At 52.1% G+C, this 15519-nt stretch overlaps 8 protein-coding genes and 1 non-coding gene across 9 annotated transcripts; 6 read left to right on the top strand and 3 right to left on the bottom strand.

The window, feature by feature from the left end:
* Positions 1 to 1945: 1945 nt before the first annotated feature.
* On the bottom strand, positions 1946 to 2388 carry DACRYDRAFT_108961 (uncharacterized protein; the record flags this gene model as incomplete). The annotated part of the gene is made up of 3 exons (XM_040768777.1): positions 1946 to 1970; positions 2008 to 2220; positions 2279 to 2388. 3 exons carry the CDS (start codon positions 2386 to 2388, stop codon positions 1946 to 1948), a joined length of 348 nt encoding a protein of 115 aa, XP_040627111.1.
* Positions 2389 to 3054: 666 nt separating this feature from the next.
* Positions 3055 to 4445, top strand: DACRYDRAFT_108960 (uncharacterized protein; the record flags this gene model as incomplete). The annotated part of the gene is made up of 4 exons (XM_040768776.1): positions 3055 to 3099; positions 3151 to 3174; positions 3226 to 3591; positions 3990 to 4445. The coding sequence occupies 4 exons, from the start codon at positions 3055 to 3057 to the stop codon at positions 4443 to 4445; spliced, it is 891 nt and encodes a 296-aa protein (XP_040627110.1).
* Positions 4446 to 5202: 757 nt separating this feature from the next.
* DACRYDRAFT_23189 (uncharacterized protein) lies at positions 5203 to 5807 on the top strand. The gene has a single exon (XM_040773146.1). It carries the CDS (start codon positions 5224 to 5226, stop codon positions 5464 to 5466), a length of 243 nt encoding a protein of 80 aa, XP_040627109.1. The 5' UTR covers positions 5203 to 5223; the 3' UTR covers positions 5467 to 5807.
* Positions 5808 to 5926: 119 nt separating this feature from the next.
* Positions 5927 to 7999, bottom strand: DACRYDRAFT_108958 (uncharacterized protein; the record flags this gene model as incomplete). The annotated part of the gene is made up of 2 exons (XM_040768775.1): positions 5927 to 6179; positions 7668 to 7999. The coding sequence occupies 2 exons, from the start codon at positions 7997 to 7999 to the stop codon at positions 5927 to 5929; spliced, it is 585 nt and encodes a 194-aa protein (XP_040627108.1).
* DACRYDRAFT_t46 lies at positions 7642 to 7714 on the top strand. The gene has a single exon. It is a non-coding gene; the product is annotated as a tRNA-Cys (tRNA).
* Positions 8000 to 8837: 838 nt separating the features above from the next.
* DACRYDRAFT_108957 (purine nucleoside permease) lies at positions 8838 to 9914 on the top strand (the record flags this gene model as incomplete). The annotated part of the gene is made up of 3 exons (XM_040768774.1): positions 8838 to 9256; positions 9318 to 9602; positions 9656 to 9914. 3 exons carry the CDS (start codon positions 8838 to 8840, stop codon positions 9912 to 9914), a joined length of 963 nt encoding a protein of 320 aa, XP_040627107.1.
* DACRYDRAFT_117272 (uncharacterized protein) lies at positions 9904 to 10723 on the bottom strand (the record flags this gene model as incomplete). The annotated part of the gene is made up of 1 exon (XM_040770350.1): positions 9904 to 10723. The coding sequence occupies one exon, from the start codon at positions 10721 to 10723 to the stop codon at positions 10205 to 10207; it is 519 nt and encodes a 172-aa protein (XP_040627106.1). The 3' UTR covers positions 9904 to 10204.
* Positions 10724 to 11136: 413 nt separating this feature from the next.
* On the top strand, positions 11137 to 11983 carry DACRYDRAFT_108955 (uncharacterized protein; the record flags this gene model as incomplete). The annotated part of the gene is made up of 3 exons (XM_040768773.1): positions 11137 to 11153; positions 11202 to 11348; positions 11404 to 11983. The coding sequence occupies 3 exons, from the start codon at positions 11137 to 11139 to the stop codon at positions 11981 to 11983; spliced, it is 744 nt and encodes a 247-aa protein (XP_040627105.1).
* Positions 11984 to 12776: 793 nt separating this feature from the next.
* Positions 12777 to 14832, top strand: DACRYDRAFT_23188 (Oxysterol-binding protein). The gene is made up of 9 exons (XM_040773145.1): positions 12777 to 12979; positions 13089 to 13117; positions 13174 to 13256; positions 13309 to 13400; positions 13450 to 13505; positions 13557 to 13926; positions 13983 to 14318; positions 14372 to 14462; positions 14521 to 14832. The coding sequence occupies exons 1-9, from the start codon at positions 12890 to 12892 to the stop codon at positions 14604 to 14606; spliced, it is 1233 nt and encodes a 410-aa protein (XP_040627104.1). The 5' UTR covers positions 12777 to 12889; the 3' UTR covers positions 14607 to 14832.
* The last annotated feature ends 687 nt before the right edge of the window (positions 14833 to 15519 follow it).

Genomic DNA, 15519 nt, shown 5'->3' with positions numbered 1-15519 from the left:
CCAGCTACTTCCATGTCATAAAGGCTTAGTCATGTCTCTTGACCAAGCAATGAGCTGGTGTCCTGACAGGTTGTTTGCCAGCCTATCATATATCATGATAAATAAATTGACTAACAGCAGTACTAATTATCTACAATACAGTGGGCATTGAATCCAAATTTGGGGACCCTGAAACTGGGTTGCATTTTTCACAGGGCCAGTTTGGCAACCCAGGCCTCAGACTGACCTAGGCCTACTTAAACCAGACAGGGATACCTGGTTTTCAAAAAGCATAATGGAATAAAATTTATTGAGCCTAGGAAAGCTAAGAAAGGCACATACAAATGTGATTCCAAGAAATATCACTCCCTGCTACAGAGACACTGATAGCATTCATAGCAGTCTTTCTGCTATGGTAGCACTTGCTGTGTCTACAAATGCAAGTCTTGACTCTCTGGATATTTGGTATGATGACTGCAGGTTTCCCCTGCAACAGGATCAACCCACACAGATATTCAGCCTGCCAATGCCTGCCTTGGTGAGGTATCTAGACAGCAGGATAGTATTGAGCACAGCTTAGGGTAGCTAGTATAAGTAGTTTCCAGAAACTCCTGTATCTAGCTGATTCTGCCCCTTTTCCATTAGCTTTATACAGATCCAATTATCTCTTACTGGATAGGCAGACTTGACTTGACATGTGCTACTTGACTTATTGTGATTGACTGGACAGACACTGAGCTCAGCTCCAATTTATATGTACTGACTACTGATAGCTCAGCATTTGGCTGACTCCTGCATTTCTACCAACTTTCCTCTCTCCCCCTCTTTCCCCAGTGAGTTCTCACACACCACCCATCAGACCAACATATTTGGACACCCGATATTTCAGACACCTCTTGGGTTGGATCAGCAGCTGATGGGTTGGCAAGTTTCCTATCACTAATGTGGGAGAGGAGTGATAAGGCACATTAGATGTTTCGGGGAGAGCGGAGTAGCCAAGAGGGGGAAATGGTGGGACCTGAGCCTCGTATATGCATGTCATCTCGGTAGGTCTCATGTGAGGAAAGGGGGTTGAGACTTCGCGAGAGGGATAAACTCCGGCTTGAGCAAACCGCTGATGTATAGCCATACCCGTCTTGGGGGTACAACTACGCAAGGCTTGGAAGATAGGAGCAGGAGTAGTGCTAGCCGAGAGGGACATCGATATACCCAAGGCGAAATCCCTATGCCTCCGAAGGCTGATGGCGCATGAAAAGAACCACCCAGAGAGGATGGCGTACTTTTCGAACAGGCTCTTTTCGGAGGTATGGGGTGTAGCTAAAGCTGAGCGAATGTGGTTGCCTGGATCAACGGGGTGTGGCTGACGGTCATCGAAAGCCGTGCGGACTGCCGCTGGAGTTATGGAGACTAGCGCCTCTAACTCTAAATCGTGTCTGTTGATCAAGTCGTCCAGGATGTTCAAATCCTCGATTGAAAATCTCCATTCGCTTTGCCCGCGACTATCCGTCCTTTTCGTCTTCCAGGCTTGTCGTTCGTAGTTCGCGCAGCAAATAGTTTCCTTATACAGCTGATGAGCTCTTAAGACATAGGAGGAGGGGGAGGTATCAGAGCGAGCTAGCTGAGAGATGCGAGCTTCTATGACTTCTTCGTCCGCAGGTGGGGAGCACCAGGCTCTTTATAACCAGCGAGCGTTCCGGGTGCCTCTAGAGATAGGGGGAATGTGAGTGTTCGACTCTTCAGGGGTGTGGCGAACTTGCGTCACAGGAGTCGATTCACTGAGCTCCAATAACTGTCTAAGTCTTTGGGGTGGGGGGTAAGACGCATTAAGACGGGATCTAACAACAGGGCGGCTGATTACCTAGCCCTACTCCGTCTTGACGTCATTACGTCGTCATGATGGTCACACATACGGTTGGCGAAACAACGTAGTTCAATACATGACCTATGCCAAGTACAGATGGTCGGTTTAGAGGACATCACCAAACCTAACCCTAGTCCATGTCAGACAACAACCCGCGCTTCTCTAACATTGATGCCACGTATTCCATGTTGGCATCGCGTAGCACAACCCAGGGCGTGTTGTCATCCATGTCCCTCATCTCGAGAAGCTGTTCGTCGTCATCTTGCAAGTCACGCTCCTGGGCCGCCCCGTCTTTATTGTTCCCCCCCATTGTTTTGGCCAAAAAGTAACTCCCAACGGCGGTCAGGAATGGATGGGTCCCGATGAAACTTCGCATTGCACTGAATGCAAGTCAGCGCTCTCGATACATGCTTTATGACAATGAAAGGGCAGGCTTACAGCTGCTCATCCTCCTCCATTGGAGTGGTTCGGCGCTCCAAAGGCAAAGGGGCGGCGAACGACGTTGCAGCGAGAGTGAGGGCGAGAACAATGGTGCAGGAGCGGACCATGATGAATGTGAGTGTATTGAGTTTGCTGATGTGTGGGAGTAAGATTTCGTGTTGGGGTAAGGTGTTGTGTGCGAGTAAGGTTTCGTGTTAAGAGTGCGTATATGTGAGGTGATTGCGACCAGCGCTAAAGACTTTCCAGAGTGAGGAGCATTAATATCGATCGTTCCTCCTTTTATAAACGGCCCGCTCAATACCAACAGCACCCGTCCGCTCTTGCCAATGTCAACGGCGGTCACACGACCAACATATATCCTCAAACGTGTTCCAAGGCTCCTGAATACTAGCCGACGGGCACAGTAATCAAATGTCCATGCATTACAGGAGATTGAAATTGGTGCTCATCGGTGAGCACTGGTTCGATGAATCATAAGCTCGGTAGGAAGCGGCGGGATATGGAATGCTTTTGTCCAAAGATGAATTGGAATCCCTGGGCAATATAGTTGTCCCTTTGGCAGGGCGCGTGCCCGACTTTTTTATTTTCTACACTCCAAACGTATACATTTTCTTACTTTTCTCTCTTAAATCTCTTACTCTTTCTCACACGACGATCTCCTCATACTTCGGTCATTGACCGTCTCGTATTCATAAACTGACATTCACTACAACACTCAATTCATTCATTCTAAATACCCACCCCACCACACTCTCTCAAAGCGCCATAGCAATATGGCAAAGCGTTTGCGCTCAGAGCAACCGGCCGTCCGCTCGCCCGTCTGGCACGGCCTTGGAAGGGACTCGACCTTCTCGCTGCAGGACAACTAGTGCACAGGGACGAATTTCTTTGGTGTGCGTACATTCCTGCCGTAACAGCTTTTCCTAATGCTTACTGTGCTGTAGTGCTTCGAATTTTTCGACGATGCCGACCCTACCCACGGCGATGTCGTCTTTGTCAACGACAGCGTCGCGTGGGCTCAAGGGCTCGTCTCTACCACCGCCTCCCAAGCCTTCCTCGGGGTAGACAACACCACTTCTCTGGGGGACAACCAAGGGCGCAACAGCGTCCGCCTCGGTACGAAGAAGACCTACGACGGCGCCCTGTTTGTGCTGGATGTTGCGCACATGCCTTTTGGCTGCGCTACCTGGCTCGCATTCTGGACCGTCTCCCAGACCCAGCCCTGGCCACTCGGAGGGGAGATCGACATCATGGAAGGTGTGAACACGAACACCGTTAACCAGATGACGCTGCACACTCGCCGTACCACCGTGAGGAGGCTGCTATTTCAGGGTCTGCGAACTCAGGCTCGACTCTATCATGTGGCTCTTCCTGCCGCTTCACTGTACAATCTCTGCGGGTATTGTTGCCACCATGGTTGCTATCCAAGCTGATGTTAATTCTGTTGGCCGACTACTTCTCGAATACTCAATTCAGATGTTTGGGCACCTCGGTTGTTATGGGGGGTGACAGTACGCCAGCCGACCTCTGGGCAGCCTTGCGAAGATCTGTACCTTGGGAGCTTGAACAAGCGAGAGTGTACTGGAAGCAAGTTTCTGAAGCTCGAGTTCGAATCGCTGGAAGGGGGCGTGGAGCCCGGGGGGGGGTCATATATCGAGTAAGCCTGTCTGCCTGGCGCTGTTACATATGCGCTGATCACTGCCTACAGGGCTTGAAATGCATACGAACTCAGCACATCGAGACATATGATCATATCTACATTCGAATGGTCGCCTGTGACAGTAATGAAGAAACGTACATCGACATGTGGCAGAAAGAGTATCCGACCAGCTGTCCTATCCTCGTCCCGCTCTGCATGTGCACGTATCCACGGGCGGTAGGCGGGGAATCTGGAAGCCGTCGCTTTCTCCTCTTCGAGCAGCTGAAGCCAAACTTTCTCACCACCACTATCAGTCCGATAGACTCAAACAGCTACAAAGAGCTGCGTGCCAAGACGATCACACTCCTTGAGGTGTGGGATATCTTCGCACAACTAATTGCAGCAAGCAGGCGCGCTTGGTGTTTCACAAAAATGCTTATATTCCCCACCTCCAGTGTTGTTGCAAAATTCACAAGGCGGGTCTGCTTCACGGGGTACGCCCTTTTTCTGGTCGCAACACAGTAGAGTAACCCGTACGCTTGGCATTTCTTCGGAAGGACATCCATCACGGGAATATTTTGGTTCAGGAGGATCCCGATATGCAATCAGGCAAACGGTACCTCCTCATCGACCTCGATCGTATGCTAATCCACACCGACCCGCTTGACAATGGACTTCCTCTGTGAGAGCTTTTTTGGCCCTTATCAAAAAGTAGGTTCTGTCGGCCGCCTCCCAGTCAAGCTGATGCGTGCTGCCCGTCGAGTAGAGTGTCGTCGTGAAATACTTTCCGGAAATACCTCGCTTACTTTTAGGAATGAAGCACTGCACCGTGTCACTCGAGGAGACACAAGCCCGTGTCATGCAGATCCATGACAGGTATCTCCAGATCGCACATGCAAACGCAAGCGTCGATATTCCTTATCCAGTGGCACAAGGGGAATTTGAGAGGGAGGTGTCATGGGAGTCCTGTCCTAGTATCTTATGGGTATACACATACGGTCGGAACAATGAAATGTTGGTGCCAGCGGGGGAACATGTTCCCACATTGCCTGCCTCTTTCGGCGTGGAATCCCAATCCTGTGGTATTCTGGTGTACGGCAAGTGAGGTGGCATAAACGTTTTGGTACGCACGGGTACGATACCAAATAGGGCAAGAGCCGCTGCTGGTAGGCACATACGAGAGCCCTACCTGTCACTCTACTTCTGCACCGTCTCTTGCCCCTGTCGCCCGTTGCTGTCACGCCCATCCTCTTTGGCTCAGCCCAACTCAATCATGTCCACTGTAGGCAACGTCGCTCGGTCAATGGCTGCGTTGTCGCAGAACGAGCAGGCGGAGGTCCACCGCCGCGTCACGCTTTCCGATCGAATCAAGACACACCTGTCGAGCATCCAAGCCAATTGGCTCCGACCCGGGGCGCAACGCCAGTCGTTTTGGGGGGCTGACGGCTTCCAAGCGACAAAGGGACCACTCGGTCTAGCCGCGTACGACTGGACGATCACCGGTAACGGCCTCAGAGCCGTCATCTCGCCCAAGACTAAACATTAGCTGATGCCAACAGTGAAAGACGTTCACGTCTGGCACAGGTCTAACCTGGGCTCAGCTCGCGAACCTCATCGCTGACAAAGTGTTGGAGAATGGCTTTATGGTCGAGTTGGTCGTGGTGAGCATTCACGAATGAGTGGACTCTCTGGGGAAAAATCAGTATCGAATAACCTGCATCTGTGCACACGTGATGGTCATATCCTCTTCAACAACATGTGCAGTTCCGAGACATTTACACGGGCGCGAAGACTCGTGAATGTGGATGTCCGATCGGTACTCGGCTTAAAAGGAGACGGCTGAATGTAAGGACATGCCAGTGGTGGAGCTGATGCAAACGAAATCATTTCAAATCCTCTTTCATTGACCTGAGCTGCTGAGTACCAACGAAGACAGGACTCTAACACACGAGATTTAACTACAGTATCTATTTCTGTTGTCCGTCTGCATGCGCATCCAAGAGTTCTCAGTCGAGGTCAAATTCGACGTCGGTCTTGTCATCGAGAGAACGCTCGATCACCCAGTCTTTCGGTTTCTTTACGGATTTGATCTTGTCTCCGCAATTCTGATACTTCGAGTTGCACGGCTTCTGGAGCTTTACGCGCCTTTCGAGACCATGGTCCTCTTCGTCGAACGAGCGACCCTCAAGCGTATCCAGGGTAGGGTTCCCAAGAGACATGGCACTGCCAACGGTGGCAATAGCGATTAAGGCGACAGTGCTGTAAGTGTTGAACAACATCGTGATCGAAAAGGGGTGGTCGCGACGATTTGGAAGTGAGGGAAAGTGATTAGTCCAGAGTGTCCTGACCGGCAGGGGTGTGAGTTGAGGAGAGTGGATCAGGCGATTTGCGAGTGTCCGGCACTACGTGAGGTAGAGAACGTCGCGGATGCGAGCGTTTTATAGTCTGGTGCGGAACTCTGGGAGTGACAGAAACGTTTGCACCTGGTAGACAGATATGGAATGAATCCAGTACAGCCGCAACATTGAAATATATTTCCTCCGTGTTGGAGTTGGTATGAAATGTTCGAACGGTCGATCTCCTCGAGGTAGCAGCGTCACACGATTGAATTGTTGCGCAACTAGGTTCCTTTAGTAATGTGATCGTGTTGGAAACTGTTGGGTTTCGGACCCGGGACATACACCGGAAATATAAAGGCGAAGATGACACTGTTTGTATGTTAGAACGAATGAATTATCTCTGATATGTTAGTCTGTTTTATCAGTGTTGCGCAGAAGATACTCAGCCTGAGACATGTTCTGCCAAGGGACTATCATGATAATTTGATCGTGTGATCACAGCCGCGGCTCTGTGTGACCGGCGAGGCTGTGAATATAATGAATATTAATATATTGCCTCTCCGGCTTCCAACTGCCTCCGGCTGGAGGTTTTGTTCGCGATCAGTTTCAACTTTCGTGTTGTCTTCTCTTTTCCGACGGGGTCATAAGTTGTGTATTGGTTGTTGTCGTCGTGCTTCCCTCGGCAGCCATTCTCTGGGATGATGTTGGCTGCCGTACGTTCCTCCGGGCTTGTCAAACACCCCCGATCTGTATCCTCCCAACTGGTGCCCAGTGATTTTGATAGCACAGGAGTCACTCGATCGTCGCGATTCACCCTATCCATTAATTTAGTATAGACCTACTCACTGAGAACCAGAATCGGGCCCCGAATCACCAACAACACTTTACACATCTACTAGGACTCAGTAGTACGCATGTGCCCGTTAACTTAGTTCGACCCTCGTTCGCTTCCTCGTGAGTAAGCGGTACCGGCGGGTATTGCACGCGTTCAGCAAAACTCCAGAGAAGATCGTCATTGGCACCCGTGGAACCGCAGTGATGCTCAATCGAAGAACGCTAGCCTCCACTTCATCTCGCGCACTCTCAAGGAGCTTTCGCACTCAAGGTCCCCTCATACCCACTGACGTCTCTGCTCGTGCGCACACCGCAAGGGTTGCTCAATGCAGCGCGTTTTCCCTGTGGAGAGAGCCGGCGGAGAGAGCCGGCGGATTCCCTCTCTTGCTGCGCACACAGCCATGCTCGATCTGCTGCCAGATGGTCCTGTAAACGACGTGACTGATTCAGCGAGGAGGCTAGAGTCATTCAAGGTGATGCTCGACGTTCTGGCCTTGCAAGATCCAGAGTGCCCGTGATGGACTTGGATAACCCACGCTCTCAGGAAAGGCCAGATAGTGCAGTGGTAGCGCACCTGAGTACAAACCAGGAGGCCCCGGGTTCGATTCCCCGGTCTAGCCAGTATGTTTGATTTCTGTCAGCCCGTTCCCGGGTGTCTTTATCCATGCTCCAGTACGAACGACGGCTGTCATGTGGAGCGTGTTTGTGCTTATTCCGCCGCGGTAACAGATCATAGAGCGCGTCGACGACTCTGCTCCCACTTCGCTCTTCATCCACACCGAGATTGTCCCTCGAATACTTGCCCCTTGCATGGCGGCCAAACTTCACGATTCCACCGAGACGGACAACAAGAACTGCACCGTGGTGGTCATGTGCCTTGGAAAGAAAGTCGTGACGAGAATTCATCCCGAGCGCACCAAGGATGATCGGCTGCCGTGCGTACTCGGACTTGCGGGTCAGAAGTAAGTTGAGAACTGGAGTGCTGGGTTTATATTCTACTAGAGGCGAGGCAAATTTTGTACATTATTACTGGAACCCATCAGAACTTCGGCAAGATTAGCAATGAGTGCATGGTGCATGGACATTACATTGACCGACATCTCTCGGAGGTATGTTCGGCACGTCGGCACCGAGCTATCCCCCCGGCGCGCCTGGTTGGCATTCTGCCTTCTCCCTATCTTGCAAATGCAGACATTAGGCTTTCGTCACTCAGATTATCAGCCACATCAAACTTTCTGCTCTTTTCTACTTTGGTCTATTACGACTGCTGGCGCGACTGCAATTGAATTCGGCCAAAACCTGCCATGAGGGCAACGCGGCATGCAGTCGATGTTGAGCAATCCCTTATCGGCTTTCGTCTTCCCTTTATCAGTGCAGCTGGGCTGAGAGAGCCCACACTATGCAACGTGGGCTTCGGTGACATTTCAGCTGATTGGACATGACATCGTCGGAAGACCATGTGCAGCACACTACGCAAAGTATCAATTTTTGACGGCCGTCTCACCGCTCTTGAGGCTGTATGGGCGTATGGATCTTTGCGGCGAAGGGACATTCTTTCTACCGCCGGCGGAAGGATGTTTGATACCACTGGTTATCGTTGATATCTGCTATAACACGCTGTCCCGTGTCAATTTGATGGGTCGACTGAGCAAGGTACATAAATTGGCGTCTTCTGTGCCCGGTAGCTCCTTGTGCAGTGATCTCTCTGTCTATCCACCTCCCGTCTCCTCTTTCCCCTCCTGAAATGCACGGCGATCTCAGTCTGCTTTTCCTATGCCTGGCTCCGTTTCTTGTACTAGCGAGCCCGTCAGGCAAGCTCATGTCTCGGTTCATCCCTCAACATCCTCCCAAACACTACAGCTGGCCGCTCGCACCACGCATCACGATCATCAGCATGTTCACCCCAGAAGAGGGCGCGTGGCTCGTGCCCCTCGACCTGAAGTACAATATCTCCGTTCCCGGACTATCCATGCTATATCCGCATGTCCACTGCGATGATAAAGGCTGGATCTGTCAGATGACGACAGGCGAGAGTGAGATCAACGCCGCGGCATCCACCACTGCACTCTTCTTCTCCCCTTATTTCGATTTCACGAGCACGTACTTCATGATCGTCGGCATCGCGGGCGGTAATCCGTACTATACGACAACTGGGAGCGCAGCGTTCGCGGTACTCAGTCCAGGTGGCACTCAGCTACGAAATCGACCCGCGTGAATTGCCCAGCAACTGGACCACAGGCTATTTCGGCTTCGGCACTACCGCGCCAGATATGTACCCTGGCATGTCCAACTGGTATGGTACCGAAGTGTTCGAACTCAACACCAACTTGCTGGCGAGGGTGATGGATGTGGTCAAGGATGTCAAATTGAATGACACAGCGGACGCGGCGGCATTCGCCCCGGCTAACCTCCCCCCGACGATCGTGCAATGTGATGTCGCCACTAGTGATGTGTGGTTCTCTGGTGCGATGCTGAGCGAAGCGATGGGGAATATTACGGAGATCTGGACGTGAGTATCATCTTTGTACTCAAGTTGCCTGGTATCAACGTCTTCTATCCCAGTAACGGTACCGGCAAGTATTGCACGACCGCTGAAGAAGATAATGCGACTCTTGAATCTGCAGTCCGAGCCCACCTTGCAGGGATGGTTGACTACAGCCGGTTCATCCTCCTCCGCACGGTATCCGACTTTGATCGCCAACCACCCAATGTAACTGCGTACGACTCTCTCACTGGGCCCCAGGGAGGGTTCGAGGTGGCAATCACGAACATCTTTTCTTGCGCGTTTCGTGGCTGTCGCCTGGAGCTTGGATCGATCTGAGAGACTGCTTTTGGAGGGTTGGATTGGCTGGAGTCACTCTGAAAAGTGCATGCACCTGTAGGGCGAGGGGTGCGCTCAGAAGCGGTTGCAAGGGTACGGCCGCCCTCCCGTTCTTCCCATTCATTTCGACGAAGCCCAGGGCGCGAGCAGCGTCGAGAATCGTCTCTACTTGATTGCTCGATTTATCATGGTGTTCAAGGGAGGCGCTCGAAGAGACAACGCTGCCGGAAGTGACAGGCACCAGTTTCTTCATGAAAACATCGTACACTGACTTTGTGACAAACACAACGTCAGGCTTCCGATCCCCCATCCCATGAGCGAGTATTCTTCTGTCCAATAGCCAAGAATCGATTATTATCGCCCTCGATACCCAGGCGATCGATAATGGCATTAACCAGCTCGCAGAACAGCACGTAGGCTTGTGGCTCGAGTGATTGCCTGAGATAATTCTCCTCTAGGCGCTTAAGCTCTTCATCCTCCGAGAACGTCTGTGCGAGATCCCGTGCTAACCCTTGGCGCTCTAGCAGTTGCGCATCATCAAGGTCAAAGATGGATTGCAGGATGTCTTCAACGGAGCAGTTGTGATACAACGCGTGCCCTAACTCGTCGCGAACGACACCATCCAATGTCATGTGCGTGTGTTTTGTAGTTGTTATCCCGCTAGTCGATGATCTCATAGGCGTGCTAGAGATCTGGGCAGAAGAGACAGTCGATTTGGTGACGGCAGATAGACGCGTCTCAGCGAATACCGATCTACTGCTAGTGGCGGATGCGCGACTGCCGGTGGTGATGGTCGATGGTGATGCCATGGCAGGGGTTATGTGTTTGAAGGTAGAGACAGTACAGCATGCAGTCGATCACCGTCTATTCGTCACCGAGAAGTCAAATGGAGAAGGGGTCGTCAAGTGTAGAACTAGCTGAGAAGAAAGGGCGTGCAAAGTAGAGTAATGACAGAGGGAGGGGATAAGTTGAGACGCGCACAAAAAGTGTAGGGTTTGAACAACCACGTGACTCATAAGCGCCCATTAGTGCTGGCGCAGGCTCAGGGTCAACCTGGCTGCGCTTGACGAGGGTTTCAAACACCATGGACGGACTCGATATCCCAGAAGATAAAACGCAAGCGGAAGAGTGTTGCTGAAGGCTCGGAGAAAAGGGAGATTGCGTTCAGTGTGTTTGGCCCGGTTGGCGTGGCGGAGTGGAGGATCATGAACCGGTTAAAACGATGGAGGATTTCGATGAGTATGCTTTCGACTTTTCTGGTCAGTTTCGAGGGCTTATGTGAAGTAGGCTGGTCGATGCTCTCAAAGCGGCTACCGATGATGGTGTTCAACCGAAGATGATATCCAAGGGCTCCTCGGGGTCTTACTTCGCCCGTGCGAAGGTCGATGGGCAGATCAAGACTGTCGGCGTGTTCAAGCCAAAGGATGAAGAACCGTATGGCAAAATCAACCCGAAACTGGTTAAGTGGCTTCATCTCAACTTGTTCTAGTGGATCGGCTGGGGGAGAGCCTGATAGCCTGATCCCGAATCTCTCATATATATCAGAGGCAGCCGCTTGCCTGCTTGACGAGCGTCTGCACCTGTACATTGTCCCCCAGACCGGCCTCGCTTCTCTCAGCATCCCGTCCTTTTCCTGCGATTGGATCGACCGGTCTGCGTATCGACAGGGCAAGGCCCTTCCGCGGAAAATCGGCTCCCTACAGGCGTTCATGCACGGATACCGTGACGCCTCCGAATATTTCCGGCAACACCCGCTAGGGGACAACTACGATTCCGAAGCTCACCGAACGGGCATGATCACGAAGAGGTTTTGGAGTGCGATGGGTGTCGTCTGTGGGCGAGCAGGCGACTTGGATGAGCTGGAGAATGAGGAATGGGCGGAAGAGCAGAGTAAGGGATATAGGGAGATGGAGGAACAAGGGCAGAATGGGTTCGCTTGGACCCAAGAGAATGCCGCAAGTTTCCAGGACGAGTTGGAGAGACTAGTCGTCCTGGATTACTTGATGAGGAATACGGATCGGGGACTGGATGACTTTGTGCGTATATCAACAAGGGCGAATGTTCACTGACTGGAGAAATAGATGATCAAATATTGTGATTATCAGCATTGCCCCCTCTCGTTCTGTCGGACCTAGAGTGCCCAACGCTACACCGAGTTCCACGCCTCAAATGAGGCAAGCGGCCGCGTTCGGTGTAGACGGCTCACCTAACCCTTCCGCCTCTTCCTCTTCCAAGCCTGAGCCATTCACGGCCCGCCCTCATCGCCGCAATCCACAACTCGCTCTCATTCCCACACCAGCATCCGAGAGTATGGAGAAGTTATCCGTATGGCTGGCTTTTCTCGAGCGAACGAGTCTCACGTGACTCCGAAAGCGGATGTAGCGGGAGCTAATCCCTCCGTTGTCGGAATGACTGAAATGGCCCTTGAGCGGGGCCAAAATTCCTCAAGTGGCCCCTTCGGACTCAATCGTTCCATAAGAATCAACAAAAGGGAGTAGAATTAATTAATATTGATAGAGGTAACGAGAAGGCCAACGGAACTGGTGGCGTGCGGGATTGGGATCGGCACAAAGCCGGGCTGATTAGTAGACTAGTAAAAATGAGGACGAAACCTCGGGATGTCGTGCCCCAGTACAATTGAATACGAGGTATGATGAACCGGTATGAAATCGCAGCAAGCTAATTACGAAAGCGGCGCACATTGGATGATGAATAACGAGAGAAGTGGACGATCATGGCTTGGGTCGCCCAAAATGCAGTGATTGTGGCTGTGTTTACAATGATTCTGACGTCAGCCAGATACGGGCATGGGGCAAACACACCTTTGAGCACGCTGCCCTGTCCCTTGCCTCGTCCTTCTCTCGACCATCCAGCTTCGGTCTAGTCATATCCACACGCTATATTCTACTAGAACTATTCATATCTCTTATCATTTTGATTGTCTTCCCTGAAAGGGCCAATACACACGCGGAATCATGGTCTTCGGCAAGTCGAAGGAATCCACCCCAACGGGAACTCCGTTAGAGCAAGAGCCGACAGAAGACGCCGCTGTTCCTCCAGCCCAAGTGAGTCCCCTTCCTACACTCGCCCACTGGACGATGTCTGTGGGTCAGGAACCAAGACCGCAACGCTGATCAGTCGCATCATCATCATCGTTGTCCTCTGAAACACAAGAAGTCGAGCTGGACATCTTTTGTAAAGCAGTACGTGAATCCTTTCCTCGTGTCCTCCAGGGATCCTTACATAAGCTCCACAATAGGGTCGCCTCTTTCTCTGGAGATCTCTCGAGCCTCACCGCACCACCCTTCATCCTCTCCCCAGTATCTCTAACCGAGTTTCCAGGTGCGTTCCAGTATGCTGACAGACGTATCCTTCAGGCTGACGGATGCTGAAGCATACTGGGGTGAGCGGCCTGAGTTATTCTCGTCTATCTCGGACGGCGTCGACGAGGAGGATCGGTCTGTGCGAGTATTGAAATGGTTCATTGTGCGTGTCCTTGTTTATCCTCTGCTTGTATGTTGCCGATATTGGGTAGGCGACGCTCAAGGGGCAATATACGTCACGTAATGAGAAGATGGGGTCTGAAAAGAAGTATGGGATTGCGTTCAGAGTATTGTCTTTCCTCACTCATGCCGTTCGCAGGCCACTTAACCCTGTCCTTGGCGAACTCTTCTTCGGCGAATGGCCCGAGACATCCACCCGGGGGAAGACGTCCCTCACCGTCGAGCAAGTCTCTCATCATCCACCGGTGACTGCGTACCGTATGTACAACGCCAAGGCCGGTGTCGAGCTGGTTGGGTTTTCCGGACAGAAGACAAGCTTCTCTAGTGGAAGCATCATCGTCAAGCAGACTGGACACGCGGTCTTGACCATTCATGGACTGCCAGAGGGGAAGGAGCAGTATCTTATCACCTTGCCTCGGTTGAGGATCGACGGTATCTGGTACGGGAGTCCGTACATAGAACTCAGTGATTCTAGTTTCATTCAATGCGACAACGGCTGGTTCAGCTCAGTACGTATCATACACATCGAAACAAACCCATGTATGCTGACATATTCTGTTCACAGATCGAGTACAAGGGGAAGGGGTATTTCTCCGGTAAGCCCCATACTTTCAAGGCAACACTCCTTCCACCCGAGAACCACCCCCAACCTTCCGAGCACACGCACATCATGGAAGGGACGTGGCACGAGACATCCACATATAGCAAGACGTCTGGTTTCCAGCCCGAGCTGATCGGGACACCCTACTTCACCGATGTCCGAGGACCGAAGGAGGAGATCAGTGTGAAACCGGAAAGTGAGCAGGGAGAGTGGGAGAGCCGCAGGCTATGGAAGAAGGTTGCCGATGGCATTAAGAATGGAGATTATGATGTTGCCAGCAGAGAGAAGACCAAGATTGAGGTAATTCCACCCGTCATAACCCGGCCAAAATAGCGAGACTGACGGGTTTGAAGAACTCACAGCGCCAGATGCGGAAAGACGAGATTGCCGCGGGCACTAGATGGGAGCTCAAGTACTTCGAAAAGATACCAGAGGACGAACTATGTGCGTCTTCCCGTTCTTCTGATCCTTTAGCACCCGAACTGAACCTACAATGTGCTAGACGAGCGCCTCGCGGCGATGTACGATGGCCAACCGCCGACGGAAGAAATGTACATCTACAAGGGGCCTGATGCGCTGAAGGATTAGGAATGTCCTGCGATGCGATATGATGTTCCGCACGCACGCATGGGTGGAGGGCCCCCACGGGATCCGGGTCGTGACTTGGCCGGAAACGTACGCTGAGGTATGTGGCCCTGTGTGGTAAGGCTTCGATGGGCATTACGAATGTACGGCCACGGCCCGCTTACCTGCTGTATTGTTACCCTTTTGTCTGGAAAAAAGACAGTCATCTAAATATACATGCGTGGAAGCCTGGGAGGACAGACGGTCCTGTTTCCTGCCGCTGATCGGTCGTACTTGCGAGGCCGGGTGGGGGGATGATACCCTCTGATCTCGGCCACAACCAATAAAGGCGGCCAGCGTGACCCTTCACCGCATATCAGCATCATCCTGCAGCTGAGCATGATCCACCCCAGAGTGGCCATCGAATAGCGAGGTAAGCCCGAACATGACCCCGCTCCGCAAGTGGCAGGGAGGTGAGGAGGACCCAGAGGGTTGGAACTGGAAGCATGTAGGTCACGATCGTCTACCCGATTGGAAGCAGGTGTCGGCGAGAACGGGAATGAGGATGTGGGGGTGTTGCCACTTGTGGAAAGGCCTGTGGCAAACTACTGTGTAAGGGCATCTGTTTGGTTGTCAGAATGGCCAAGACGGGAGAATGAGGGCGTACCAGCGCAACAAGTCATCATTACCTCTCCAGGATCGGTAGGGGAGTCGGGAAGGAAGGTGGCAGCTGGAGCCCACTACAGGTTTGGTTCACTCCTTTTAGAGAGCGGGTGTCGGGACGCTCTGATGGGAGGTCTGGGTGATCCGGTATGGACATCTGGTACGCAGCCATCAGCTTAGGAGGGTGACGTCAGTGGCGGGGCGAGCATCGAGCGTTGAGAGATACTTGTGGTTAGGGGTGGGTTGAGCTGGAAAGACGTGTGGATCGGGCAGG

The sequence above is a fragment of the Dacryopinax primogenitus genome, assembly GCF_000292625.1.
Source record: "Dacryopinax primogenitus strain DJM-731 SS1 chromosome Unknown DACRYscaffold_13, whole genome shotgun sequence".
Taxonomy (NCBI): Eukaryota; Fungi; Basidiomycota; class Dacrymycetes; order Dacrymycetales; family Dacrymycetaceae; genus Dacryopinax; species Dacryopinax primogenitus.
Note: the sequence above shows the minus strand (reverse complement) of the source record. Positions and strands in the feature narration are given on the sequence as shown.